This window comes from Populus alba, chromosome 3 (assembly GCF_005239225.2).
Source record: "Populus alba chromosome 3, ASM523922v2, whole genome shotgun sequence".
NCBI lineage: Eukaryota > Viridiplantae > Streptophyta > Magnoliopsida > Malpighiales > Salicaceae > Populus > Populus alba.
In genome coordinates this window covers 15,534,664-15,562,628 of record NC_133286.1, presented here as the reverse complement: position 1 = coordinate 15,562,628, position 27,965 = coordinate 15,534,664, and the positions used below count along the sequence as shown (strand labels likewise).

Sequence of the window (27,965 nt, the reverse complement as noted above, 5' to 3'; positions counted from 1 at the left end):
GGCAAGCCATACATCTCCCTTTCTTTTCTTTACATAATTCTCTAATATTATTTCCTTGCCTTTCCCTGTTACTGCTAGAACATTGTCTTGTCTGTTTCTCCGAGCGAAGACGTCCTCAAAAAGATCCCTCTCCCTCAGTTTACATCAAAGTAGTAATAGTGAAACCAAAACCAGTAAAAGGCTCACCATTCCATTACTAGTACAGAGAGAGAGAGAGAGAGAGAGAGAGGTAGAGGGGGAGAGGGAGAGGGAGAGAGGGAGAGCTCATTGTTTTCACTCATGGTAATCTGATAAGGACATCTGGTGTATGGTTTGATACTTTGGTAGGCCACCACACCACACACTGTCAATCACTCACTCTCTTTTTAGTCAAAACACTCACTCGCGCATACACTCACACACACTCTGATCTGACCAGACTACTAAACAATAACAAAGAAACAAAAGACAAAGGGAAGGTCTTTAATTCAAAAACTCACACAATTTTCATTTCATTTTCCGCTCTCCTTTTCCCACTTTTGTCTTTTCTTGCTCTCTCTTGCTTTTCTGTACCAGCATCTGCATTTCCCTGTCAAAGCTCTAGATTATTTTCAAATCTAGGGTTTTGTTCTTGTTATGGCGTGGTTCAGGACTAGTTGAGTTTTCCATCCTTTTAGGCCTGTGTAACTATCAAAATTGTTTCGAATTCTGCACAACATTTGTTCACAAAATAAGTTGTTTTCTGGTGCTGTGAGAGTGAAGTTTCTTGCTTGTTTAACATCTTTTTCTTGCTAGCTTTAGTGGGGTTAGATTGATTTCTTATCACTGGATTTTCTTAATTCTGTCCCTTGAAACAGAAACCTCTTTGAAACCCTTGTTTCAAAATTCCTTTATATATGTGTAATTGAGGATTTAGGGCTATAATGCGTTTCATTTCCTTTCATCTTTCATATTTCAAGTTCAAGATTTTAAATTTTGTTGTTTCCCAGCATTTGCGCTCCTTATAGAAAAACCCTTGTAAAACCCTTATCTTGAAACCCTCACTTGCTTTCTAGTTTAGTTTCTATTTTGCACAATCTTTGGTTAAATTCAAATTTTAGTGTTGAAGAGGGTCTAAAAAAAAAATCTTTAACAACTAAACAGAGAAGGTAAAGAAAAATTAGCGATCTTTTTGCTGGTTTGATCTTGTGCTGTTGTGATCTTGCTCAATTTTGCTTAGTAAATGCATGGATGGAAGAGAAACCATGGCATTTCCTAGCGGGTCATCTTCATACTATATTCACAGAGGAAGTGGGATTCTTGGGTCTGGGTCTGGATCACAACATGATCCATTACATCCTCCAACTGGGTTCAGATCCTTGTCAAGCCCTCACCTTGCATCTCAATCAAATGTCAGGCCTGGTTCATCTGCGCCAGCATTTTCAATAGAGCCGCTAAATGCTAATTTTGGCCATGGCATTAACATGGCTGCAACCTCTGAGGTGCAAGTGGGTGAGCCAGTGAAGAAGAAGCGAGGTAGGCCCCGAAAATACGGTTTGGATGGGCAGGTTTCACTTGGATTGTCTTCCTTGCCAGATAAGGCTAAGCCATCCTCAGGGGAGGATTCTTCCACCTCAAAACGAAATCGAGGGCGGCCGCCTGGGAGTGGAAGGAAGCAGCAATTGGCTACCCTTGGTAAGTATTTGAAGTACATCATTCCTGTAGTTATATGCTATTGCTACTGTTAGTGATTTATATGATATCTTATTGACATTTATTGTGGTTTAATAATAAGTTAGAATGCATTTTCTGCATTGGGAATTCCACTTAGCTTAATATTAGGAGGCAATGAATTGTCTTCAATAGTGATCTTGTCATTTTATTTTCAACAAAGTGTTTGATTTGCAATGTTTTGCTTTTGTTATCATGATTTTCCTCGACATATATGCTAAGCTCTTATCCATTTCTTTACCTTGCTCTATTCTTTCAAAGTTGTTTCCATTTGTCCATTGTTCCTTTTAAATGCTTCTTGTTTTAAAACATTTTTAGTCTGTTACTGACGTCAAATTTTATTTTGATATTTATGTTTCCATTTTTCAATAATTCCTTTTATACGCTTCTTGTTTTAAAGCATTTTTAATCTATCATTGATGTCAAACTTGATTTTGATATTTATGTTGACTTTAATATATCTAGTTTTTTTTTTTTTTATTATTTCTTTCAATTTTCTAAAGTGATTTTAATTGATATTGCAAGGTGAATGGATGAACAGTTCAGCTGGATTAGCTTTTTCACCGCATGTGGTCAGCATTGGAGTTGGAGAGGTATGCTATATCCTTTGTAGTTTCAAGTTTCTTGGTCATTTGATTTGCAATCTTAAGTTGCGTGTTCAACTTTTTTAGTCCAAGATTCAGTTAACCTGAAAGTTTTTCCTCCATGAAAGTTGAAACTCATTTTACTTCCCGCATTTATGCTTTTTTAAATATGAAAGAAGCTGGTCTAACATCTTTGGAATTGTATGCATGAGGTTTTCTTGCATTTTGGAGGAGAGAAATAGTGATAGTAGGATAGTCACCCGGACTTTGAAGTTTCCTTCATTTCCAGTCTGTGTTTTGTCCAGTATGTAAGTAAACTTGAAGGGTTTTACTTCATGAAACACAACTGGCCACATTTATGCCTTTTAGAATCTGAAAGAATGGTCTTAACGTTATTAGAATTGAATGATGAGGTTTTCCTGTACTTTCTGAAAGAATACTTTTAAAGCTACTGCTACCATATTAGCTTGCTAGTGGGGTAGAAATGACAATATTTGGTAGTTGCCCTGACATTGAAGCTTTCTTAATGTTTTTCCAAGTCTGTTTTTTCTTTGGTATGCAAGTTGTTTAGCTATATGAAATAGCTAAACAGATTGTTCAAAACAGAATATGCATATATCAATGGAGAAACTTGGTGCACATGTGCAGGCACGGCACACACATACATGCATTTGCCCTTATGGAGTTGTATGGTTTCCCAATTTCATGTTGATTTAAAACCTGTTATGTTCTTTGTAGGATATCGTTTCAAAACTATTGTCATTTTCCCAACAGAGGCCAAGGGCTGTTTGCATCTTGTCCGGTACTGGTACAGTTTCCTCTGTGACACTTCGTCAGCCAGCATCTTCTGGGCCATCTATCACATTTGAGGTTAAGGCAATCAAATATCTTTTGATATTTTTCTAGATTGAACTGTTTCATTTGAGTGACTCAGCTTCCTTACTGCAATTTTGTTGAAACTGTTGATCAGAAATTGGATGTGAATGCCACTATGCCACACTTATTTTCCCCGAAGTTTTGTAAGAACCCCACAAGGTTCTGACTTGTTTTATAGTACATTATCTTTTTCCACATCTTCTAATATGTTAATGCATTGCAATAATTATTCCAAAATTGTTATTGAATTTTAGCATGTCCAGCTTCCTGATATACTATTACTTTTTTGTTAATTGTTAAAATGCTGAAAATATAAGAGCGCGTGGGCAAACAATGTAATAGCTGTCAACTTGTAGATTTGTGACTAAACTAGTGAAGTCAGAACCAAGAATTCAGTAAATGAATTTAAAGGAATATTTGAGCATAGAATGCAAGAATAAACAGGGAATGGTAAGGTTCTGGTAGAAAAATAGATGGGACTCAGCTTAATCTGGAGGTGATTAAGCATTGCATGAAAATAAATTGAATCTGAAGCCTGTTAGGCTGATAAGCAACAGTTGGGAATTTGTTTGAAGGTCTGGAATTTGAATATGGAATATTATTGGGCATATGTTCTATCTAATAGGTGAGCTTTTAGGCTGGGTTAAGTTTCTGAAGTTGGTAATTATGTTCATGCTTTGCCTGTGATTACGTAGATAGCAAATGGTATTTGAACAAGGATTCTGATGTCATTATGAGGAAGTATGTCATGAGTCTCAAATTATTGAAATATCAATTAATGTGTGACATTAGTGCAGATATCAAAACCAATTTTATTCATCATTTTTCTGAAACCTCAGGCAAAATCATTTATCAGCTGATAACTAAGACAAGAGTGCTTACCTGGCATCAATGTTGGTTAACTGTTACTTTGAACTTTGGGTGTAGGGTTCTAAACCCAGAACAAGGAGCAAGAATTTACTAAATTTGGGAATGCTGCCTGAGATAGGATTGTATTTCTTGGCTTCAATGTTGTTCATTTTTTGGTAGATTTGAAGAGTAATTACATGTCTGGCCACATAACTTGTTCAGTAAGTTCCAGGGGTGGCAAACACTTTACTACTTTCTTTCAATGAATAAAAATATGCTTATCCAATGGCTATGTCATTGTGGATTAAAGTGGCCTCAGAATTTTTGGCAGATTTAATGTAAAAATAAGTGATGCCTTTTGAAGGTGGTCATTTGAAGCATTGCCATATTTTTGGCCACATTGGATTGTTTAGTGAGTTTCAAGACTGGCAAACACTTTCTGTAGTGGATTTAAGTGGGTGCTGAGTACTATGGTTTAATGGATATTGTTGAAACTTGGATGGATCATTTTTGCCTTTTCCTCCTGCCTAGGTACTTTAATTAATTCAAACATGTTTTTAGCAGCAAGAAGGACCTCATTTAGAATATTTAACTTGTGTAGGGCCGTTTTGAGATATTATGCTTGTCAGGCTCATACTTGGTTGCTGAAGATGGTGGCCCTCACAATCGAACTGGTGGTATAAGTGCTTCTTTTTCCAGTCCTGATGGCCATGTCATTGGTGGTGCAATTGCAATGCTTATTGCAGCTAGCCCAGTTCAGGTACTATTTTGATTCTCTGAATTGTGTTGTACCTTTAATTGCTCATTCTATGATAATGTTACCGTTCTGATAATTTACTATGGATGGTTTCCATTATGGGCGATCAAAGTGCACATGAAAAATGCACACTTTATGAAATACAATATGTGAATTGTGAAGCATTGTTTGGGATTTGCAATGGTGATTGTGTATTGGATTAATCTTTTCAATACTGAGTTTGGTAAAAACAGAATGGTTTAACTGAATATATATCCCTTTTGTTATTGTGTTGATACACCACTTTATATTCACCTTTACAGTCTAGCTTTTATCAGTCTAGCCATGTGGTCATAATAAAATAATAAATGAGCCCTTGCTGCAGGTGGTTGTCTGTAGTTTCCAATATGGTGGTTCTAAGAAGGATAAACAAGTAGGCCGTCCCAAAAACAAAAAAGACTCTGCATCTCAGCTCGATGATAATTCTGCTAACCTGAAATCAGTCACCCCTACCAGCACCCCGCAAAGTTTCACTCCCTCTCTGATAAGTGTTTGGCCTGGTCCGCGACCAGCTGATATGAGAAACCCCCACACTGATATTGACTTGACAAGAGGATGACTGTTTGCTGCAATAGACACGATAATTTTGTACATATCTGTTGTTCAAAATGTATCCAACCTGCGATAATTATGAAATCGGTTCTCCCAAGTAAAGGGAATGTGCTTGTGCTGACGTAGTGTGTACAAGTAGCCACCATTTAAAATTTTCAGGTGACAGTGGAAACTTGTCAAAATTTCTTGGTAAAAACATTAATCTGTAGCAGAAAGAAGCGTAAATCATTGTTTCAAGCAAATGATGGCTGCTATTCTTTGGAACTTTGGTTTCCCTTGTTACTCATTCATAGTTTAACCGAGTCTTGGCAGGTGTTTCTTTGTAAGCATTACCCCGATCAATTCCTTATGTAAGAAACCCGTGGTGCTCGAGCATGTGACATATTATTGTTGTCATGCGATTTTGTCGACCAGGGAGGAAAAACCAGCCTTCAACTGTACTGCTGATCTGAATTATTCATGGACTCTGAGATAACTGCTCGGGGAGGAAGATGTATTGATAGTATAGTATCTTGGATCTGCTGCAAGCCTGTAAAGAACAATTAATGGAGATCATCACGAAGATGTTAAATATAACGATGGAAATGTTACAGATCTAGTTGTCCTAGAATTAAGAAAGAGCGTGTCTAGACGAGATTTTGAAGTTCTGAACGCCAGTGAATCTTCCTAGGAATCATCATAAACAACAAAAGAATCTGAAACGGTAGAACCAAATGGCAAAACATGTTGAATAATCACGTGATGCCACGATGCAAGTCTCGCATCAACCCAGGTGTTTTTGGTTTTCCACCGCGAGAGTAACAGTGTTTACGTGCATCGTAAAATCTCCTAATCACAATTAAGAGGCAGTCTTGGGTAGGTTCCGCCCGAGTATTTGTCCTTCAGCACCCCCTCTGTCTATTTATTTTCTAAGTTGTGCACATTCTGGACACCACTAATAATCAGCATCACTGCAGGAAGACATTCTGAAGCAAGTTTACCCAACTCTTACGTATCTTCTAGTCCTCTTTGTGCTCCTTGTCACAGCTAGTGCATTGGTTGAAGCACAAAAGTGCAAGCCAAGTGGCAAAGTGAAAGGAAAGAAGCCCCTGAAAATGAGTGTAACCAGGATAATGGCGCAGAATGCTGTGAACGAAGGAAAATTTTACACCACCTACAAGTGTTCGCCACCCGTGTCCGCGCATACAAAGGGAATTTTAACAATAAACAGTTTTGAGGAGGGTGGCGATGGGGGTGGACCATCAGAATGTGATGGTAGGTATCAAGACGACGACACTCCTGTGGTGGCACTGTCAACAGGATGGTTCGGCAACAAGAAGAGGTGCCACCACCATATCACCATTAATGGAAACGGAAGAAGCGTGAAGGCGTTGGTGGTCGATCATTGTGACTCTACTATGGGATGTGATGGTGAACATGGTTACCAGCCACCCTGCCCAAATAATATTGTAGATGCCTCAAAAGCTGTTTGGAAAGCATTAGGAGTAAATGAGAAAGACAAGGAATGGGGATGGATGGATGTCACCTGGTCTGATGCTTGATTTCCATTTGCTTTCTTTCTTGTGTTCTGCTGCAAGACAGTGTTGTTGTGTTTCCAACTTTTCATACTTTTGGTTGAAAGGATGATGTTGGTGTTAATAAGCTTATCATGAAATGATAACAATAGTGATTCTAAGATTTTGTTTGGATAGAGGTTAAAAAAGAAAAAGGAACCAATTGAAGATAATCCTAATACACTTTGTTGTATATTTTGAAGAGAAAACAAAAGCTATAAATTGTAGTTGCAGCAGAACATATTCTTTATTGAATTTCAATACGATTATTTATGCAATAAGAAAAAACAGATTGTAAGATATTCTCCTAGGAGATCTGATTTTCTGTTACATGGAATGAAAATAGCCTTTAGACTAGCAACAAGAAACAAACTCTACTAACTGAATAACAAACTTAGATTCTGTTGAGATTTTATTTTGCTTCTAGAGTCATTCTTGGTCAACAATTCTCCTCCTTGACTCTGAAGCTGCAAACTCCCAACTTCTGTCTTAAATACTCAAACTTGAGCTTAGGAAGTGCTTTTGTTAAGATGTCTGCATGTTGTTCCTCTGTTTTGCAGTAAAGCAGCTTTACTTCTCCTTCTTGTTGAACTTCTCTAAGAAAGAAAAATTTAATCTTGAAATGTTTTGTCCTGCCATGAAATACTGGATTATTTGAGATTGATATTGCAGCTTGGCTGTCCACAAACAGTTGTGTGCTTTCATTTTGCTTCAGATTCAAATCTGCCAATAGTTTCCTGATCCAAACTGCTTGGTTTGCAGAGGCAGTGGCAGCAACGTATTCAGCTTCTGCTGTAGATTGGGCAATAATTTCTTGTTTCTTTGAGCTCCAAGAAAAGACACCTGAACCAAAACTGAAGCAATAACCAGAGGTGCTTCTCATGTCATCAATATTTCCTGCCCAGTCACTATCAGAGTAACCATGAAGATTGAATTCTCCAACTTGACTGAATTTGATCCCATAATCAGCTGTGCCTTTTATGTATCTGAGAATTCTCTTTGCTGCTTGAAAATGAATTTCACTTGCACAATGCATATATCTAGATAATAGACTTACAACATGCATGATGTCTGGTCTGGTTGCTGTCAAATACATTAGACAACCTATTAGACTTCTATATAGCTTTTCATCCACTTTTACAGCTCCATCTTCCTTGCAGAACCTCTCCTTTTGATTCATTGGTGTTGTAGTTGGCTTGCATTGATCCATGTTGAACTTCTGGAGAATTTCCTTTGCATATTTGTGCTGACACAAAAATATTTCATTTTGTGTTTGAAATATTTGCATGCCAAGAAAGAATGTCATCCCTCCAAGGTCTGTCATTTCAAAAACAGACTTCATCTCTTCTTTAAATTTGTCAATTTGCTCTCTACAACTTCCTGTTATCAGCAAATCGTCAACATAAAGAGATATAACAAGTAACTGTTCTTCAACTCCTTTTACATAAAGAGAAGATTCACTTAGACTTCTTATAAAGCCTAAGTTCTGCAAGTAAGCATCAATCCTGCTGTACCAACTTCTTGGAGCCTGCTTTAAGCCATATAAGGCTTTTTTAAGTTGATATACCTGATTCTCTTTTCCTGCAATAGAAAAACCTTCAGGTTGTTCAATAAAGATTTCTTCCTCCAGGTAACCATTCAAAAAAGCTGACTTTACATCCATTTGATGTAAAGTCCAGCCTTTTTGTGCAGCAAGTGCCAGCAACATCCTTATTGTATCCATCCTTGCAACTGGAGCGAATGTTTCAGAGAAATCCACCCCAAACATCTGAGCATATCCCTTGACAACCAGCCTTGCCTTGTATTTATTCACAGAACCATCAGAATTCAATTTGGTCCTGAAAATCCATTTGACTCCTATGGCTTTTTTGTGTTGAGGTCTGTCCACCAATTCCTACGTTTGATTCTTTTCAATCATCTTTAGCTCCTCCTTCATTGCATCTAACCATTTCTGATCAGTTGCAACTTCTTTATAATTTGCAGGTTCTATTGCAGCAACATTGCATCTTTGATAAATGTCAACAAGAGTTCTGGTTCCTCTCATAGGTACATCATCTATGTCATTCTTCTGATTTTGATCTTCAATCTGCTTCTCATCTTTCCAATCCCAGTTGTCAGATTCGAAAAACTGAACATCCCTGCTGATGATCACTTTGTTTCTTTGAGGTATATAGATTCTGTAGGCTTTTGCAATAACACTGTAGCCTATAAAAATCCCAGCTTCAGCCTTCTTGTCCAGTTTGTCTCTCCTATTTTGATGAATATAAGAGAAACATAAACAACCAAATATCTTCAGATTAATTAGCTTTGGTTTGTAGCCAAACCAGGCTTCAAACGGAGTCCTTGTCTGCAGGGCTTTTGTTGGCAATCTATTCAACAAGAATACTGATGTATTAGCTGCCTCAGCCCAGAATTTCTTAGGCAATCCCTTATCATGTAACAAGCATCTCGTCATCTCCATCACTGTTCTGTTTTTTCTTTCCACAACACCATTTTGTTGTGGAGAATATGGTGCTGTAAGTTGGTGTTCAATGCCTGCATCTTCACAAAATCTGTTAAATTTTTCAGAAGTGTATTCAGTTCCATTATCGGATCTGATTACCTGAATTTTGCAGTTGCTTTGAGTTTCAATCCATGCTTTGAACTTTCCAAATATGCTGGCAACTTCAGCTTTGAATTTCATAAAGTAAATCCAACACATTCTGGAATAATCATCAATAAAGGCAACATAGTACTTACTGCCATTTAGAGATGATGTGCTCATTGGTCCTCCAACATCTGTGTGAATTAGTTGCAACTTCTGTGTAGCTCTCCAGGCTTTGCTTTGTTGAAATGGAAGTCTTGACAGCTTTCCATATTGACAGGCAACACATGTTGGAAGATCTTTCTCTAATTTGGGCAAGCCTTTCACCATGTTGTTCTTTTCCATGAAAAATAATGCTTCATAACGATAATGCCCCATTCTCTTGTGCCAAAGTAATGAATTATTGACTTCCTTGTGTACAGCAACCTGCTCTTCTTTAAAATCCAGCACAAAACTCTTGCCTTTCACTTGAATATTGAAGACTTCTATGCCCTCAGCATCTTCAATCACACAACTTTTATCTTCAAACAACACTTTATAGCCTTTGTCTAGCAACTGGGAAACACTTAACAAGTTTTGATTAATTTCAGGAACATATAGTACATCTGAAATTAATTTAAAACCTGAGTGTGTTTCAATGGCTACTGTTCCTTTGCCTTCTACTTTCAAATGAGTTCCATTTCCAATCTTGACTTTGGAAATAATATTTCTATCAAGCTCTGTGAAGAGCTTTCCATCATGAGTCATGTGATTTGTACAGCCGTTGTCAATGAGCCAATTTTCTGTGAGTTTATTTGTGGCTAAACATGATACCACAAACAAATGCTCCTCCTGATGTTGATCATCGGCAACTTTGGCTTCAGTTTGTTGTTGTTGAGTCTTGCATATCTTTTCCATGTGCCCTAACTGACCACACTTAAAACAACGTGCATTAGGACTCCACCAGCATTTATTCTGAGGATGATTGTTTTTTTTGCAGTGAGGGTAGGGAGGAAAGCTTTGAATATTGCTGGTTTTGTTGTTTCTGGTGTTGAATGCAGAACCTCCAAACTTGCTGTTTTGTTTTTTTCTGTTCTTACCATCACGATTGTTTTGAGATTTGATAAAGAATGCACCCTCTACAGATGTTTCTTGCCTCATCAGCCTCCTTTGCTCTTGTGCTTGTAGTGCATTCAACAACTCAGCCAAGGTAATGCTTGACAGATCTTTAGAATTTTCTAAAGATGAGATTGTTGTCTCAAACTTCTCTGAAAATTGTTACTAGAATTTTTTGAACTATTCTAGAATCAGAAAAATCAGTGCCAAGAAGTCTTACATTGTTAACAATGCCTGAGAAGTTTGTTAGAAATATTCCTTGATTGTTTCTGATTCTTTCATCTTTTGTAACTCAAACTCTCGGATTAAGTTTAGCACTTTCATCCCTTTGATTCTCTCATTTCCTTCATATTCTCCTTTCAGAAAATCCCAGATTTCCTTTGCTGTTTTGAGAGTCATTATTCTGTAGAAAATGGTGGGTGAGACTGCTGCAAACAAAGTTGCTTTTGCTTTCGATGTTCTCTGCTTCTTCTCTTTGTGATTTTTGATTTGTGCAACTGTTGGATTGTCTGACAGAGTTGGCACTTCATATAATTGTTCAACTGCTTCCCATAGATCATTAACATCAAGATAGGCTTCCATTCTAACAGCCCATACTTGATAATTGATCCCATCAAATACTGGAGGTGCAACTGCAGTAAATGGCATTTCTGTGTTCATACTGGATGTATTGTGTTTAGATGAAAAGTATTTGAAGGCTGTGTTTAGGCTCTCTCAATCTCTCAAGTGTTTGAAGGTTGTGTTTAGGATCTCTCAATCTCACAAGTCCCTCAAGAAAATCAGCTCTGATACCAATTTGTTGTATATTTTGAAGAGAAAACAAAAGCTATAAATTGTAGTTGCAGCAAAACATATTCTTTATTGAATTTCAATACGATTATTTATGCAATAAGGAAAAACAGAATTGCAAGATATTCTCCTAGGAGATATGATTTTCTGTTACATGGAATGAAAATAGCCTTTAGACTAGCAACAAGAAACAAACTCTACTAACTGAATAACAAACTTAGATTCTACTGAGATTTTATTTTGCTTCTAGAGTCATTCTTGGTCAACACACTTTACCTTTCTCTTTGATAGGAAAAAAAAGAAGGAATCTTATTCAAAATTTGGGTAAAAAGCATCACAAAGAAAACAAAACTTTGGTACAAATGGATGCAAATTAGGTAGACTAAAGGTGGCAGCTACTGTTCGTTAGAATAAGGACGTATAAATGCAGAATTCATTTGCCATATCTTGAGTGAGGAAGTGACGGTAGCCTCAATGGCGTTGTTGAATAGAAAAAGCCTAGCAGCACCATAGATTGCCCTTGTTGGATAAACCCGTGATGTGATAACTGTCCGACCACCTTGAGCAAAACTTTCGACTATCGAATGATCCACCAGTATCCTTACAGATAATTTTTCACCCTCTAAAACTGGAACATAACTTCCATAAATTTCTTTCTTAACGTCATTTGCCACAGAAGACCTTGACTGGTCAGTGCAGAAGAAAGTTTTGTGGGTGCCATTATTTCCTTTAGCAACATAGAAGTATACAGAAGTGTGCTCAGCTAGGCTGTCATCTGCAAGAACCAGAAGACCAAACGGTCCTAATGCACCACGTTGAGCAGCCCCACCACTGGTGCTGCAGCTGAAGTCCACATTGGATTCAGCTGTGCTATCTAAGGCCTTCTTGTCCAACTCAAACTCAGCAGCAATGTCTAGTTGTGTGGCACCGTCAAGTTCAAGCGGCATAACCGACCCTGCCTTAACCTCTATGTTGTTGAATTCCTTGCCTTTTAGTCTTAACCTCTCTACCTCTTCTACTGGCCATTGAAGCAGATTGCTACAAGTCTTTGTATCCAACAGAACAGTCCTTGGAATGCCCTGAAGAGATGCCCATCCTTTCCTTACATCATCAGCTTCAGTATCAGACTCTGCAACCCAACCCCACAACACTCTTCTTCCTTTATCTTGATCATAAAAGGTCTTGGAGGCATAGAACATACCATAATCGAGCATAATTCCGATACCAACATCAATTTCTGGATTATCTGGATACCATTTTCCAGTCTTGTCATCATATGTCCCAAGAGCATAGTAATCCTTCCTAACATCATCTAGGCTTGTCTTCACCACATGCTTCACATGAGGACCATTAGCCGATGTATCCAATCCATTTTGACCTGTTTTCGACACAGGGTAAAAATCCACGCACTCCCACATTCCAGTTCCAGGGACACCATGAAGTACCCCACTTAACTTAAAATTTATGAAGTCTTCAGTATCATAGACTAAAGCTATGCCAGTATCGTTAGCTTTTGACCCTATTGTGATGCGCCACTTCCCTTCAGAAGTGTACCAAGCTGTTGTCGGGTCACGGAAGTCATTGGGATCAATGCCTGGTGGTGAGACGAAAACTGGATTGCCAGAGTACTTGACCCACTTAAGGAGGAGAGGATCATTGTGATCAGCTGGATAGGCAAGATTTTGTACCTGTACTGACTCGTTAGTGGATCCTGTGTATAGCATGGCAATTTTACCATTAGGAAGAATAGTCGCCGAGCCAGTCCATACACCATTTATATCGAACCATTCATCGGCAACAATTGCCAAGGGGAGGTGGAACCAGTTGATTAGATCTCTTGATACAGCATGGCCCCAAACAATGTCACCCCAGACTGCAGCATGTGGATTGTGCTGGTAGAAAAAGTGGTACCAGCCCTTGTAATACAGAGGACCGTTAGGATCATTCATCCAATTCTTTTCAGGTTGAAAATGGAAAGAAGTTCTTTGCCATGATAACATGCTATCGTTCCGAGGATAACCCTTCACTTGTGCACCCTTCAAATTCACGTTGGCCTTCTCTGACACACCAGCTGACACCCCCCGTGATCCTGGCCTCAACATTTGCGGTCTTGTCGTTTCTTTGGGCGGAGACAAAGATACATTTTGATCATCTTCTTGTAAATATTGGACATGTTGTTTGAATCCGTTGTCATTACTAGCTATAGATACAATTAAAGGAACAAGAAACAAACCAGAAAATACCAGGAGAAGTACTTTCCTGGATCTCCATCTAATAGAACTACAGGTGGAACCAGGGTCCACAGAATGGGAAAATGGAAGCAATGGACTTGTGTCTGCCATGTATGTTAGGCGTAGATGAAAAAGAAAGAAGATGATTTTGGGTAGAAAATTTATGCAAAGAAAGAGAAAAAAGGGACCGATTAACAAGCGGAATTAGTTTGGGTGTAAAATAGATTATCAAGTAGTGCTATGTATAGGGTTTTTTCAATGGAGGGTCAGTTTTTTCTGCTGTAAAAATAATCTGGCCTGGGTGTAACCGTTTGTTTCTTTACATGAACTGTTTCAGTGAGTAGAGAACTATAAATAGGGCATATGAGTATTCACTGTCCGTCTGCCAACGTTTTATGATCAGATTAGCCTAATGTAACTTGACTAATTTGGAGTTGTAAATTGGGGTTTTGAAATTAATGCCGGATAACTAGGCAAGATGAAGGATCTGCATCATTCCATATATATTTATATTTATTTATTCATGGCTGTCATCATCTGGGCTAGCTCATAAACAGGAGTTCCATACCCCTAGAAAAATGTCAAATACAGATGGGAAACGGAGGGTCGTAAACGAGCATCACAACCTCATCAAAAGAAATGATGGTTTAGGAGTACTTGGAATCTTGAATGATTCCTTAGAAAAAAAGATTTTTACAGAAACATCAGTATGATGGGTGATCAGAAAATGGGGCTCCAAGTCTGACTGGGCTCAACGTTTGATTGTGCAGTTCATCCCTAGACATAGCAGCACCTAAAATATTGGGATCCTTGAGAGGATATTAAAATTTGGGCACAAAGTAACAATTACACAGTTCTTGCATTAAGAGTGGTTTGGATAGTGGCTGAACAAGCCTGTTGATGCTTGGAATATCAAGTATCCAGTACTGCAAAGTGAGAGACAGCAGGGAATGCCTTCATGATCATCATGGAAGGTTAGAGGAAGACATGAAGCACCAGAACGAGCAAGCGTATAACCTTCCCCTATCCATTAAAGAATAGGCTCTGTGAGAAAGACAAGGTGATGGAAAGCTGATAAATTTCATAAAACTCTCAAGCATGATGATGATGTATGTGTAAGTGTTTTCCTAACCTTCCCTCTTATTTACTCCTCGTTTTAAAATTCATAGAAATGACAGGTATTTATAAAGGATTCAGAAAACTAATTGTCATCCCCTTGTATGAAAATAAGCTGTTGCACAAAACCTTCCAAACAGAGAAAAATCATGCAAAAAATCAACCAGCCTGGTTCTGGACTCAGCAAAAAATCAACCAGCCTGGTTCTGGACTCAACTATGTATCTTGATTCTGAGTTACTTTACTAGATTCAACGCTAAATGGTTTGTGCATTAAAATATAACTCTCTCAGTTTCTTTATGTCACGCTGCAATTACATCAAAAGGATTGAGATTTCCCGCTACAAACCAACAGAAGCCAGCATAACTGAGATAAACTAGAGATCCAAACACGTTTCTATATATAAGCGAGTTTTTCTATTACCTCAAGACTGAGAGGTGGTGGTAGAAACGATCGGCAACTTGGCAATCCTTGCTGACAGGGAACTTGGCGAAGTTCCACTGAATATCATCACCAAAAATTCCCCATTTTCCCAACTTTAAGAACTTGTATACAGTGGAGACGGATTCTCACCATTCACGTACGTCAATCTAGGGAACATGGGAGAAAGATTAGAATACTATCTTGCACAGTTCTCATTAAAATTAGAATTTCAATCTTCAGATGCTAAATAAACGGGCTAAATCAACCAGACTTCGGTAAAATCTAAAAGCTTCACAGGTGTTAATGCAGCAAGATATATTGTTGTGATTTTTTACTTATATGCGAGCAAGCATAAAATTCAGAGGGTTTTTTTTTTTTTTCCTAGGACCAGAGATAAAAAGAAAGGGGGCCGAATGATGGTTTAGCTCCGTGTTGAATTGTACAAGTTGGTTCACTATTCTGAAAAATTCACCATTTTCATCAAATTTTTAGCTGATTGAACTAAAGATTTGAGGACTTTATGTGCATTGTCTAGCCTTCTCTCCTTTGGTTCTCCTGGTCAGACTTTATGACGTTAAATTTGAATTAAAATAATTTATGGGACATATATCTGTATTTCATTAAGTTAATTTTTTAGAACAATCGACAATTAATTGAAGAATACTTGCTCTTGCAGTAAATCTAATGTGGACACATGCAAGTAAATATTGGCATGCATTAATGAATTACATTATAGAGCAATAAGAAATGAACATAGTTTCATTTAAAAAGAAAAAAAAAACCGAAAAGGATGATTTCTGAAAAGACAACAACAGGATAAATATATTAAAAAAAACTAACGTCAGAAAAAAAAAATTAAAAGCCTAAAATTGAATCAAACCCTAATGGTTTTATTTTGAACCTAGATGAGCTTTCCAGAACATGTGTTTTGAAGCTGCATATTGGTGGTTGTTGAGTTACAAAGCCTAAAATTGAGTATGGTTAGGGTAGGATTGAATATAAAAGCAAAATATTTTTAGATAATCAAAATATTTGCTCAAAGTGGGAGGACATGCATTACATCCTGGATTTTATCCAGATAAGAGCAATTTGTAATAAAATAATTATATCATATAAATTAAAATAATGACTTCATTCAATTAATTCAAAAGCCAATATTATGATTATATTCTAAATTTGTTCTTTAAAGGTCATCAGTCCAAGTCCCATAAAATTTAGGACCACTGGAGATTTACATGTTCGTTAACTTTAAAACTTATGAGATTAATCGAGATACACGCAAGCTGACTCGGACGTCCATATTTAATAATAATAATGAAAAAAGGGCTAATACTATGAATATGACCACATTGCAACAAACTTCAAAAGAAGGCTGATCCCTTAATTTAAGGATTGATTTTCAAGCCTAGAAAAACCGATAACATAACATCAATTAACCTGGAAATTTACAAACTAAGAAATCTTATCAAAATCTACAATCTTATATAAGACTTATCCAATACCAAAAACACAAATTGTACCCATCAAAAACAAAAATTCACTCTAGTTATGACAATATCAGAACAAAAAAGAGGCATTAGACACAAATACAACCATTACCCAAATTAATGATCAAACTGTTGTTGCTAGCACCCACACTACTTTGATCACCAATCAGACTATTGTTGCCAGTACTCATACTTACTTCACCAACGTTGTAACTCTTATTCATAAACCAAACATTTACATTTTGCAGGGTGATGGGAGAAAAAGGGTAGTGTTTAGGGGGGAGGGACACGTCATATCAAATTATATAATTTCGGTAATGTGCTAGAAAATTGATGAAAAAATAATATATGCCCTACGTCTAGTTTTCATTGTCTTTTGTTAGTCTTTAGGGATGAGCCTTGGATCAATAAATTTGAATGAAAAAAAAGTTATACTTTATTTTATTTTCATTTATTCAATTTAAGTTAGTTTTTTCTTTCCCTTTTTTTTTTTTTGATAAAGTATTTTGGATAATTCATATAACTAGAATTACTCGGATTTTTTTATATTTAAAATGTAAATGACAATTATCTAACCAAAATAAAATTCAAGGAAAATTAATAAAATACAATCCAGTTTATAATATGATTTGGATAATCTGATTTTTCACAGTGCACAAATTATTTGAAATAAATTTCAGTTAATAATATGAAACTTTTAAGAACTTTTTATCTGAATTTATTTGGATAGTTCAGATCAAGGATCTTTTGAATATTGCTCGCACCTGTAGCTTTATTGTTTATTTTCCAAGTAATTTTCATATCTTTCTCTTCAATTTTAAAAATTATAGTAGCGAACAAATATGAAAAAATAATACAAAAATAATTTTAAAACTTGAGAGAAACAATGGAACTCTAAACCAGGACAAGCTGTGGCAAATTTTGCTTTTTTTCTTTTTCTTTTTTCTTTTAGTTTTACTGCTTTCATATAACTATTGCTCATGATGTTCACGACATGCAAGCTTGATCACAACTCAGTTTGGCATGTAATAAAATTAAAGAAGTAATTTGTCGGCCACTTCCAACAAAGGATCAACTACGGCACAAGGACCTGGACACCTCATAGCTTTGGTACTTTAGATTGACTCTAGGGTTGTTTGTTCTGGCTAAGATATTTTACAAGTGAACATTTACAATATTTTTTAATAATGGTGGTGAAGAAGACGTAGAAAAAGTATAATTGTTAGTATAATTTTTTTTTTTTTCTTTAGCTCCGTTGGTTATTGCATATAGAAATTTTTTTGCAATTTAAATCAATATAAAAAAAATTAAAGATACGAAATAATAATGAAAAGACATTACCTTTTTTTTTAAAAAAAAAAAAAAAAACATATCTTGTGCATTTTTCTTTCCAAGATGCCGCATTCAGATTAGGAAGATGAGAGTGGTACATCAATAAGCCAAAACACATCCTACGATGCAGACAGGCTTATTCATTTTCAAAAAGAAGAGCATATAATCCACGATGAAGATTTAAAGCGAACACAAGATTATTAGTATAAAGTTGGAAACTGAATTCTGAAGATTAACTATAATTCATGTCTTAACAAGCTCACAAAAGTGAAAAAGACCAGATAAATACACCCCCAGCATCAACTACATGGTGTTTATTCATAGTAGTGCAGCGTACTCTTTTATTTTTTCCATAGCCGATTAAGCAAACCAAGCATTGAGCAATTAAGCAATCCCCAAAAGTTTCTTCACCTCTTTCTGCAGAGAGTAACGATATTGACCAGGATCATATAAGTTACTAATCAGACATCTGAAATCAAATGTAGTCGCTGAATATGGGGAATGAAATACCAGAACCAAATTTTACCTCAATGCTAAGAGGGGAGGTAGTGGGAGCATAACGATCCACAACTTTGCCTTCTTTATCTACCAGGAACTTGGAAAAATTCCATTTAATGTTGTCCCCAAAGAGTCCACCCTTGCTAGACTTCAAGTATTTGTAAATTGGAGCAGCGTTGTTACCATTCACTTCAACCTATACCAAGAATAACACGCTTCTTAAGAAAGTGAACTTTGATTCATTGACAATTTTCACCAAAGACACGAACATTACCAGGTGGAAAATTTTTGGCAGCCATGTCAGAAAGAAAACTGATTACAAATTAAGAAATCCATTTTCATGTGGCTGTAAAATGGCAAGAGTTAGCTTACCTTATCAAATATGGGATATTCAGCCTTAAAGCGAGTGCAAGCAAACTCCACAATCTCTTCACTGCTCCCAGGCTCCTGAGATCCAAATTGATTGCACGGAAAAGCCAGAATCTCCAAACCTGCATCAGTACAAAGGCAAGCAATCAGAGAAAAGAACAGCCATACAGCAAAAAATGGCAATGACTTGAAATGATTAGCCATGTCAAGCAATTTGATTCCCAATTGAACTTCACAAGGAAACATATAGAAGCCATCCAAAGATAAAGGCAAACCCATATACTAACCCATCTAGTACACACTAATAGGGGTTCATTGGTTCCTAAGCAGAAGCTAACTTATGAAAAAAAACTTGCAAGTCTACAAACTTAAGTGCCACAATACAAAACAAGATAGAATCTGACCTTGATCCTTGTATTTTGCATATAGCTGGGTCAGCTCCGTGTAGTTTGAATCGGTCAAGCCACTGCATCAAAATTAAAGGTCATAGAAGTAAACAGTGGACTCCTTATTTCCAAACTTAAATGAGTTTACATTCGTGCACTCTTGTTTTGCGACAGGATTTCAGCAAAGTGAATCCGTGAGTGAACCCACCGACTAACACTGATGTTGCAACAGTAAGGATTTTGATTGGAACTATGTCAAGGAGCGTCTCTTTAATAAAAAGGTAATAAGAGCCAGAAAACCCTTCAATCTCTTCCCATCGAGGACAAATGAAAAGTAGGGAAATGAATTACCATTGTGAAGCAACATTGACAATCAAGAGGACCTTCCCCTTATAAATGCTGAGGTCAACATCATTTCCCTTAGCATCCTACAATCAAGATAGAGCAAAAGCATAGGAGAGATATAGATACGTCGGACATAAGAATCAAAGATAACACATTCGATGGTCCAACAGCAACAGAAATGTCAAAAAACTAGAGCATACACAGATTGAAAAGCTCAAAAGGAACAAAATTAAAAGACACCCTCCATATTCTTTAACACCAACAAATTACACAAGTTCTTACCACCTCAGCAACCTTAAATAAAAAAAAAAAAAAAGAACCTTCCTTGCGTACAAACCAACCTAGGCCTCATTTTTTCTTAATAACAATTACAGTAATCCTCTCAATTTCCAGCAGCCAAAAAAAATTTTTCCAGCAGCCAAAAAAAATTGATCAGACTACAATTAAGCACCGTTCAAATCACACAAACACAACCCAGAACCAAGAAAGTTACGTTACCCGAACCTCAAGATCAGCATAAAGCAAGCAACTTTATAGACAAAAACTAAAAGGAAAAAAAACCATAATTAACACAGAAAAAGCTACCTTAACAGTGAAATCATGAGCAGATTGAGGACTGGATTGGCTAGCCATTGAATGATTGAATCTTACAGAACCCAATAAACGCCTTGAAACCCCTGCTTTGATTGACTGAGAATGTAAAGAAACTAGCGAGTTATGCAAAGATGGCAAGAGGGTTTGCTTGGAATTGAAAGATGACTGTTTTGATAATAAAACAGAAGCAGATAACGATGCAAAGTTGAGATATTTTTGAGAGAGAATGCGAGAGCGAGAAGCGAGCATGGAATGCGTCCCAATAGAAATGGACGATCTTTGGATTTTGATGGCCAAATAGCAGCAATGGGGTTATGTTATATATGTGGATAATGAAGATGCAAATGTATTTTTTTTTTTATTACTGGCTAATAGTTATTCTTTAATTTTTTTTATTAAAAAAAAATGTTTAAATAATATTTTTTTTATTTTTAATAATAACAACTATTTAAAAATATCTAAAATAACTAATTTTAATTTAAAAAAAATCAAAATTTTAAGAAACACGTGGCTAACTGTGCTGCAGAGCATCTTCAATGTAAACACGCTGTGGGTGGATTTTACTACACGTGGAAAGATTAACACGCTGTGGGTGGAGATGACTACACGTGGAAAGGTTTTAAGCCACGTTTCAGGTTTGAATCAAATTTGAGGTTATGGGACGGTCAAGATTGTGACTTTGCATCCCAGTGGGAAAAAAAAAATAAAATCCGGGTTCATTGTGTTGTGTGATGTTCCAGCAACATGATGTATGATTAATTAACATACACGATTAAGGAGAATGGAGTTTTGAATAAAACTATAAATGTGGTTTTTTAATTTTTTTTAATAATAATAATAATAATAATAATAATAATAATATTTTTCTCCTCCTTTTGGAGCTTCTAGGTTAGGTTCAGGATATTTTCCTCCCACCACAACCTTTATAGAAATTTTAATCTGTTGTTTGGAATATTTGTGTATGGAATTCATTGTATATGAAACTCATTTTAATATAATTATTATGTGCATGGAATGAATTTTAATATATTTTTTTACATGAAAATCATTTTAATTTTAATGGAAATTTGTTGTTGTTGGGAGTTTAAGGTTAATTTTAATATAATTATTTAGTTGTTATAATCATAATAACTAAACAACACATTAAAAAAAATTGACGTTATAACGTGATCACTAACAAATTGAACTATTTTATTGATGATTTCTTCAAAAATATTTGGTCATAATTTTATAAAATACTTATTTAAGATTTTGGTATTTTCAACAAAATTAACGATGAATTTTTTCATCGGTAAAGTTTTGAAGAAATACTTTGTCGGTAATTAAGAATGATTTGTGGTCTTAGGTTCGAATCCTAGATTGCATATATAAAGACAACTGGAGGCTTACATAGTCATTAACTTCAGGATTTGTAGGATTAGTCGTGGCCCGGACACTCACGTTAAACTAAAACAAAAAAATTTGCATACGGAATAGTCTGTTAATAATGAAGGTTGTCGACATAAATACCGATGAAAAAAAGAGCAGTACAATCTATTGTTTTTTGTTGCAAATATTCTGTCGGTGATCCCATAAAAAAATCCAGTGACCGACAGAACCGACATACCGTCGAAAAGTCCAGAAGAATTGTATTTTCCGATGTAAGTTTTACGTAAACACAGATGGAATATTCCATTGGTGTTTTCCAATTTTATGTGATGTGATAATATAAAATTCACTGCATTCTGCTAACCCTCTCGAGCAGGTGTTCACTGTTATGGAAATTGCATCCTCAAACCGAGAACTCGAATCACCACACACCAACTCAGGCAGGACTTCATACACTACGTACCTCCTCGTATCCTCTCTTTCCCTTGCAGAAATACTGCTCAGCCTCTCCACCGCGTTCACCTTCATTTGCCTCGCTTCTTCTTGGTCTATGAACCCTGAATCTTTACCATGATCCTCAGGTATTTGCCATGGATATTGGTAATAGGCTGTAAAAGGTTCAAAAAATTGGATCAAATACAGATTTTCTTGCTGGACTGTCACCAGGAGGCTGTAAGCAGAATTCAGACTCCAAAAACAGCTTTGTAACTGATTCAGGCTGATCACATCCACCTGATTTACAATCCAAAAATTGGCAGTCGTCACTGATTGTGGAAGTGCTCTGATTAATCAATATTGACCTTATGCAATGGGGTTGATCATTGAAAAAGATTGCACGCTATTGAAGAGTTGTTGAATTTATTTTAAAATGCACGAGCATAATTATCAAACAAAGAAGGAAAAAGAAAGAAATGCTTGTCCTTGTCCTGGATGTGTTTTCTTATGAACAGACCGTCACCATGAAAGATCACAACACAATTTCTAAAAACATTTGCCGCGTAAGAGTCCCTTCCCTCTTCTCCTTTTCCAACCCCTCTATTCTTCCCCGGACAAACCGTTAATCTTTTAACATTTGGATTAGGAATGAGCAAACGACGTTGAAATCAGGAGTTGTCTTCTACAAATTAAGCTTTTGACAATGGCTTGTGTCACCAAATTGCTTCCAGCATCGGTAACCGGCTTCTGGGAAGCACTTATAAATCAGACGTGGCAGTTCGGTGGAATATCAGACGAAGTTTATATGGCAGTTGGTGAAGCAAACTGGAAGACATCAAGCGGGCGAGCAAATGTTAAGCACCTAAAACAAAAGGTGGGAAGGCAATGTATTTGAAGCTTAATAGAGAAAACTGAGGGTAAGACTGGATTCATAATTAATCCCCGACTTCTGTAAACATTTTCATATGAGTATGGTGCGTCAGATCAGACAATCTCGGATCAAATTGAAAACCTAGAAAGAAAACTATAGAACATGGACAAAGTTTTTGCTAATCAAATTACATTTAACAACTCCTTATTTTACTTTTCTGTGGCCACACATGCCAAATACAGATTATTTGCAAACTATTTTCGCGATTACAACTTTCATAGCCAATCCATTGTAAACAAGAACTGCAAAGCAAGTGCGAGCATCCAATTCCAATTTACAGCATACTATCTGTCCGAGCAGGAAGCCTTCGAAAGAAGTTAATGGGCACAGATGGTGTCCTGTAGCGAAATCTTGGATGCCTCATCATGTAGAAGCCTGCCAAAGCTGCTATGACCTGCAATGGTGTCACAAACAAAACCAGTGCAGCTACAAGGCAGAATATAACAAAGATGGCAGTGGCCCGTGGATCACGCCAGCTTAACAGTGCTTGAAATCGCTCCCCTTGGGTTGCTATATCGCCTATGACAGTTTGAATCCTTCCAGCAACACTTCGTAACCTATCATACCTCATTCCCACCAGCTCAGGGCTCCTGCTTGTTGGGAATGTATCAAATTCCTCATCTAGCTCATCAGGATGCACTGCCTCAGCCTGTGAAATCTTTGTGTTCATGTGGGGAGGGTACCTTGGTCGATATCGGTAATTCCAAATGCCTATCAGAAACATGTAAAGAAAAACTGTGGGCAGAATAAGTTCTGGGAAGCAAGCAAGCATAAGATAGAGCACATGAACAAGCACAGTAGTGATAGGATTCTTCCACGTGCAAATATCCTCGAACCACTTTCCAGCTGTAAATAATCCTGAGAAAACAGTCATCAAGCGAAGAAAATTTGCCTTGCTTCGACGCATGCTCCAGAGGTGTGAGTCCACGTCTGACATATACTCCACCACTTCTTTCCTAAGAGGAGGTTCTGCCCGACCTAACCGTAATGCCACTATGTTGACAGCTTGGTGGCGGAGCATATCTAGCTGCATCACATTGAATGGCCTGATATAGTGCATTTTGGGTAGAAGTGGTCGTGAGTACTGATAAAGCATGTTTGCAAAAGATATGCATGTAAATCTAATCGCCAAGTGCAATTCCCCCATCTTCTTAACCCCGGTAGGATGAAGAACCAGCAAGGGATAAGAGTGCGTATAAACACGCCCAGTTTCAAGTGTAGAGATGCGAATCCGAACCTTCCCAATCTTTAGGTCCTTTCCATTTGAACCTTTTTCCCCAAGCTGGCTGTTGTCAAATACACCAACCGTAAGAACTGTAGCTGTATCAAAAACTTCCCATGTGTACTGCTCATTGTATTTTGGAGACGTGTTGTCAATAAGGGTGCGTGTCCGGACCCATTTGTGACCATACTTTGCAACACAGTACGTATCTGCTGTACCCCTCCCATCTCGTGTTTTCATAGGATGGAGTCCCACAGCATTTAAGACGCCAAGTTCCAGTATCCCAATCGGAGGCCTCCAAAGCTGTTTTGCCGTTGGACAAAGATCACTTCTGTAATGAGTTGACTCATCAAGAACATGGTATCCTCCATCTAAGCAGGCTCGAAGATGAATACGGCTAGAGAACTTGTCTTTCTTCAACTGATCTACATCTACAGCAACTGGCTTTTCCAGGTTAAACCAGCGAGAATGAATTATCCGATCATCAGCACGCTTCTCCACAGAGCTCAATGGGATGATGACCCTCCCGATTATCTCATCTTTTCCAGGACCGACACGATCCTCAACTGAAAGAACTAGATGGTCCTCAAAGGGTTCAGCAGCAACGAATAAAAGATCCTCATTCCATAACGCACTAAAAGTTCGTGCCTGACATGTCTTCGTTTTCAAAACTTGGTTTCCGATCTGTACCTTAGCATACACTTCAGGGAAACGTGTCTTCTCTGATGGGACCAAGTCTTGTGCCTCGACAACATTAACACGTACATACCACAACCTTGGTGCATGATAGACCTTTGAACGTGTAACAGTGGAGGTAGCCGGTGTATTATCTACAGTAGTAGCTGCATCAGAATGCCACGCATCAGGAAAGGTCTCATCTGCTTGGGTTCCAATCCACACCGCAAGCATTAGCTCGCCCTTTATCTTCTCTCCCTTCTTGTCCTCAAGCCGATACCACTCTGGAGCTAGAGGACTATCTGGTGGGACTCGCAATGGAACCTCGTTGATATCAAACCTTATGACGCCTACAAAGTCATCTTTAACAAGATCCTTGTCCTTAATAACAACTTCTAAAACAGAAGCTTGCATCCGTTCCCTTGAAAAAGCAAACACCTGATTCCACTCTGGATTTTGCTTTTTCTCAAAGTGCTTTGTAATTCCTCTGTAGTTTCCAACTCTCACCTCGACAAACGGATCGAGACTTCCTGTAACATCCATGGCAGGAAGATCACGAGCCTTAACAACCCTTACATACAGGAAGTACATCCGTTCAACAAGATCATAAGTGCTTGCAGTCTTGTCTCCTCGAATAACACGACCCCCAACAACTCTTCCCCCTCCAAGAAAGGGACTTGTCTCTTTAAGGGCATGGTCAACGGGTTGTGATGATGATGCAGAGTGCATTCGAACTAACTTTGGAGGCTGTGTTTCTGCAGCTTTCATCTCATCAGCCACATACTTTGGTACATGATGGGTGATTGAAGGAGCAGAAGAATGATTCTGATGCTGTTGTTGCTGGTGATTTGGGTTAGGAAGATGATGAAAGGTGTGTCTCTCAACTCTCTTATGAGATACAGTATTCGTCATAGGGTCTCCCATTGGAGCCACGGCATGTGTTAAGCCTGTATCCTTTGTTGGCAAAGATTCAACTGCAGGAAGTGGGGTAGAGGATTTGATGGATGCATCATCAGTGATATAAACTTTCAGGCCAAGCTCTCCTCTTACACGGGAGAAAATTCCACGCTTTTCCAGAGGGTAGTGCAACACAACAGCATCCGAGTAGGGTACAAATGAATTCCCAGTGAGGCAAACCTTACCAAGGAAGTACCTGGAGTTGGTAGCTCTGATGTTATTGTAAACATGGGCATCAAGAGTAAGATAGTGTAGGTTGGAAGGGTCAGCGATGTTGAAGTAGAAACACTCACTCCACACAGGATTGGGGTCCTTCTCTTTGATGGTTGTGCGGAACCTCTGGCCGTCAAAGCAGAGCTCTACAAAGGCACTGGATGAACCGTGCTCATCTTTGGGCAAAAGATTGTGCGCACTAACCACTTCTACCACTAGCTTAAGGTTGCTCATCATGACGTCGATGCAGCTAGGCTCGTTCAGTTAAAATTGTGAACTAGAAAAGATTTAAGAAGACTGCAGTGCAGAAAACAAATACGATTATTGTTTTTAACAAACATCAGTGTTGCAAATATCAAAGAAATGTACTTTGGAAGTAATGCAATGAGGAAAGAAAACATTAGGATGATTTGTATCAAGCAGAAAGGACACCATCTCCAGTCATTCAAAAAATCCCAGGAACTAACACTCGTAGACGTAGCATTTACCTTAGCTCGTGTCCATCCAGGACAATTCAATCATGAAGGCTCTAAAACATTTTCATCTAATTTGTTCAACATGCTTCATTAATTCCACCATTAAACCTAACCATTCGAAAATTAACAGATTATTTACCTGAAAATAGCACTAATTTCCCATGAATCTGGGAAATTAAGTGGATGGAGCAAACACCACTAGAGTACTTTTATCTTTTAAGCAAATGACAACTCCTTTTCTTTAATAACCCCTCAAGAATTCCTTTAGGAAAGTGCTAGTAGTTGACTTAAATTTGCTGAAATTGAGACCTTAAGAAGAAATCTAAGGACTTCTAATAGAAAAGGCACACAAGTCAAATGCTTAATTAAATTGATGCATGTGATAGACTCCCTACTGAAAAGATCGAAACACATTCAAATAAAAAAAAGAATAGAAGAAGAAGATCAAACCAAGTACGTACCCAGCTAACTATTTATCATATGATCAGTCAGTCCACTCTTTTATATTAAAGATCCAAAAATCACGCTTAAGACACATGACCTTTTTCATCACAAATGAATATTTCTATTTAATAATAATATATTAATATATTTATTATAAAGGCTTGAGAAAACAATAAAAAAAGAGAAGCCACGAGGGTTTTCCACACTTTTGGGCCCCAGCTAGCTAACAAAAAGAAGGAAAATAAAATAAAAAAATTCAAAATCATGCATTTCTTAAGAGTTTCAAATTATTATGGAAATCAGATCAAACTGAACCGGCAGATTCAATGAATAACATTCTATTTTACTCAATTTTCTCGGCAACCAAACAGGAATGGATACATCAAAGAGCAAAAGGCACGAAATCAAAGAAGAGCACGCATGTTCATGCATTGGTTCATTCATCGAAACTAAAAAAGAAGTACAGAAAAGTGATTGTAGCGAACATCATTCACATTTCACGATTCAATTTGATAATAGAAAAAATAAAAAGCCAAAGATTGCTTCTTTGAGCTCATTTTTTCCAATAAAAAAACAACAAGGAATGGAGAAAGAAACAGAGAAAGAAAAAGCTTCACCTTTTTTATAATTGGTTTCGTCAGTGCGAGAACAAAAAAAAAAAAAAAGGAAAGAAAACTTAAGATGGCAAACATTTTCAAGCAATCATGAAGGTGCCTGCAGCTGCATTTAAGTCGGCCCTCCATGAAATAGATAGATAGATAGAGAGAGAGAGAGAGAGAGAGAGAGAGAGATGCATGTGTTATGGCTGGGCGCGAGAAACGAGGAGAGAGAACCAAACCAATGCAGCTTTAGAGAGAGAAAGAGAACATATCTAATTTCTCTCTGTAATTGATTCTACAAGTGTCTCTCTACTTACTGGTGCAGCAGCAGCTATAAGGTGCGAGAAAAGCCAGCTCCTTCTCTTCTTCTTGTGTTTTTTTTTCCAGTTTTCCCGGTGTTAGCAGAGAGAAAATCATCTGCTGCGCATTTCATTTTTGCTTGTCATGAGCTTGTGTTTTTTTCTTTTTGGTGGTCCAGTTACTGCCGTAAGTAACTG

The 27,965-nt window shown here is 37.4% G+C and overlaps 4 protein-coding genes and 1 pseudogene across 4 annotated transcripts; 2 read left to right on the top strand and 3 right to left on the bottom strand.

Annotated features, from left to right (window-relative positions):
* Positions 1-243: 243 nt before the first annotated feature.
* Positions 244-5,610, top strand: LOC118028480 (AT-hook motif nuclear-localized protein 5). Its single transcript, XM_035032070.2, has 5 exons — positions 244-1,653; positions 2,215-2,282; positions 3,012-3,143; positions 4,600-4,758; positions 5,120-5,610. The coding sequence occupies exons 1-5, from the start codon at positions 1,206-1,208 to the stop codon at positions 5,351-5,353; spliced, it is 1,041 nt and encodes a 346-aa protein (XP_034887961.1). The 5' UTR covers positions 244-1,205; the 3' UTR covers positions 5,354-5,610.
* A 195-nt stretch (positions 5,611-5,805) lies between these two features.
* LOC118028758 (kiwellin-1-like) lies at positions 5,806-7,008 on the top strand (annotated as a pseudogene).
* A 4,657-nt stretch (positions 7,009-11,665) lies between these two features.
* On the bottom strand, positions 11,666-14,082 carry LOC118028481 (acid beta-fructofuranosidase 2, vacuolar). The gene has a single exon (XM_035032071.2). It carries the CDS (start codon positions 13,707-13,709, stop codon positions 11,763-11,765), a length of 1,947 nt encoding a protein of 648 aa, XP_034887962.1. The 5' UTR covers positions 13,710-14,082; the 3' UTR covers positions 11,666-11,762.
* Positions 14,083-18,135: 4,053 nt separating this feature from the next.
* LOC118028482 (probable phospholipid hydroperoxide glutathione peroxidase) lies at positions 18,136-20,436 on the bottom strand. The gene is made up of 6 exons (XM_035032072.2): positions 20,140-20,436; positions 19,561-19,637; positions 19,228-19,289; positions 18,827-18,945; positions 18,483-18,650; positions 18,136-18,373 (listed from the first exon to the last, which is right to left on the bottom strand). Exons 1-6 carry the CDS (start codon positions 20,395-20,397, stop codon positions 18,341-18,343), a joined length of 717 nt encoding a protein of 238 aa, XP_034887963.1. The 5' UTR covers positions 20,398-20,436; the 3' UTR covers positions 18,136-18,340.
* Positions 20,437-22,828: 2,392 nt separating this feature from the next.
* LOC118028483 (multiple C2 domain and transmembrane region protein 7) lies at positions 22,829-27,516 on the bottom strand. The gene is made up of 2 exons (XM_035032074.2): positions 27,487-27,516; positions 22,829-26,246 (listed from the first exon to the last, which is right to left on the bottom strand). Exon 2 carries the CDS (start codon positions 26,184-26,186, stop codon positions 23,157-23,159), a length of 3,030 nt encoding a protein of 1,009 aa, XP_034887965.1. The 5' UTR covers positions 26,187-26,246; positions 27,487-27,516; the 3' UTR covers positions 22,829-23,156.
* Positions 27,517-27,965: the final 449 nt, after the last annotated feature.

Coding starts and splice junctions, on each gene's coding strand:
- LOC118028480 (XM_035032070.2), top strand. CDS start 1,206: ATGGATGGAAGAGAAACCATGGCATTTCCTAGCGGGTCATCTTCATAC. Junction 1,654..2,214: donor GCAGCAATTGGCTACCCTTG/GTAAGTATTTGA, acceptor TGATATTGCAAG/GTGAATGGATGAACAGTTCA. Junction 2,283..3,011: donor TCAGCATTGGAGTTGGAGAG/GTATGCTATATC, acceptor TGTTCTTTGTAG/GATATCGTTTCAAAACTATT.
- LOC118028481 (XM_035032071.2), bottom strand. CDS start 13,709: ATGGCAGACACAAGTCCATTGCTTCCATTTTCCCATTCTGTGGACCCT.
- LOC118028482 (XM_035032072.2), bottom strand. CDS start 20,397: ATGCTCGCTTCTCGCTCTCGCATTCTCTCTCAAAAATATCTCAACTTT. Junction 19,638..20,139: donor CTCATGATTTCACTGTTAAG/GTAGCTTTTTCT, acceptor TCTTGATTGTAG/GATGCTAAGGGAAATGATGT. Junction 18,374..18,482: donor CCTCCCCTCTTAGCATTGAG/GTAAAATTTGGT, acceptor TACTCTCTGCAG/AAAGAGGTGAAGAAACTTTT.
- LOC118028483 (XM_035032074.2), bottom strand. CDS start 26,186: ATGATGAGCAACCTTAAGCTAGTGGTAGAAGTGGTTAGTGCGCACAAT.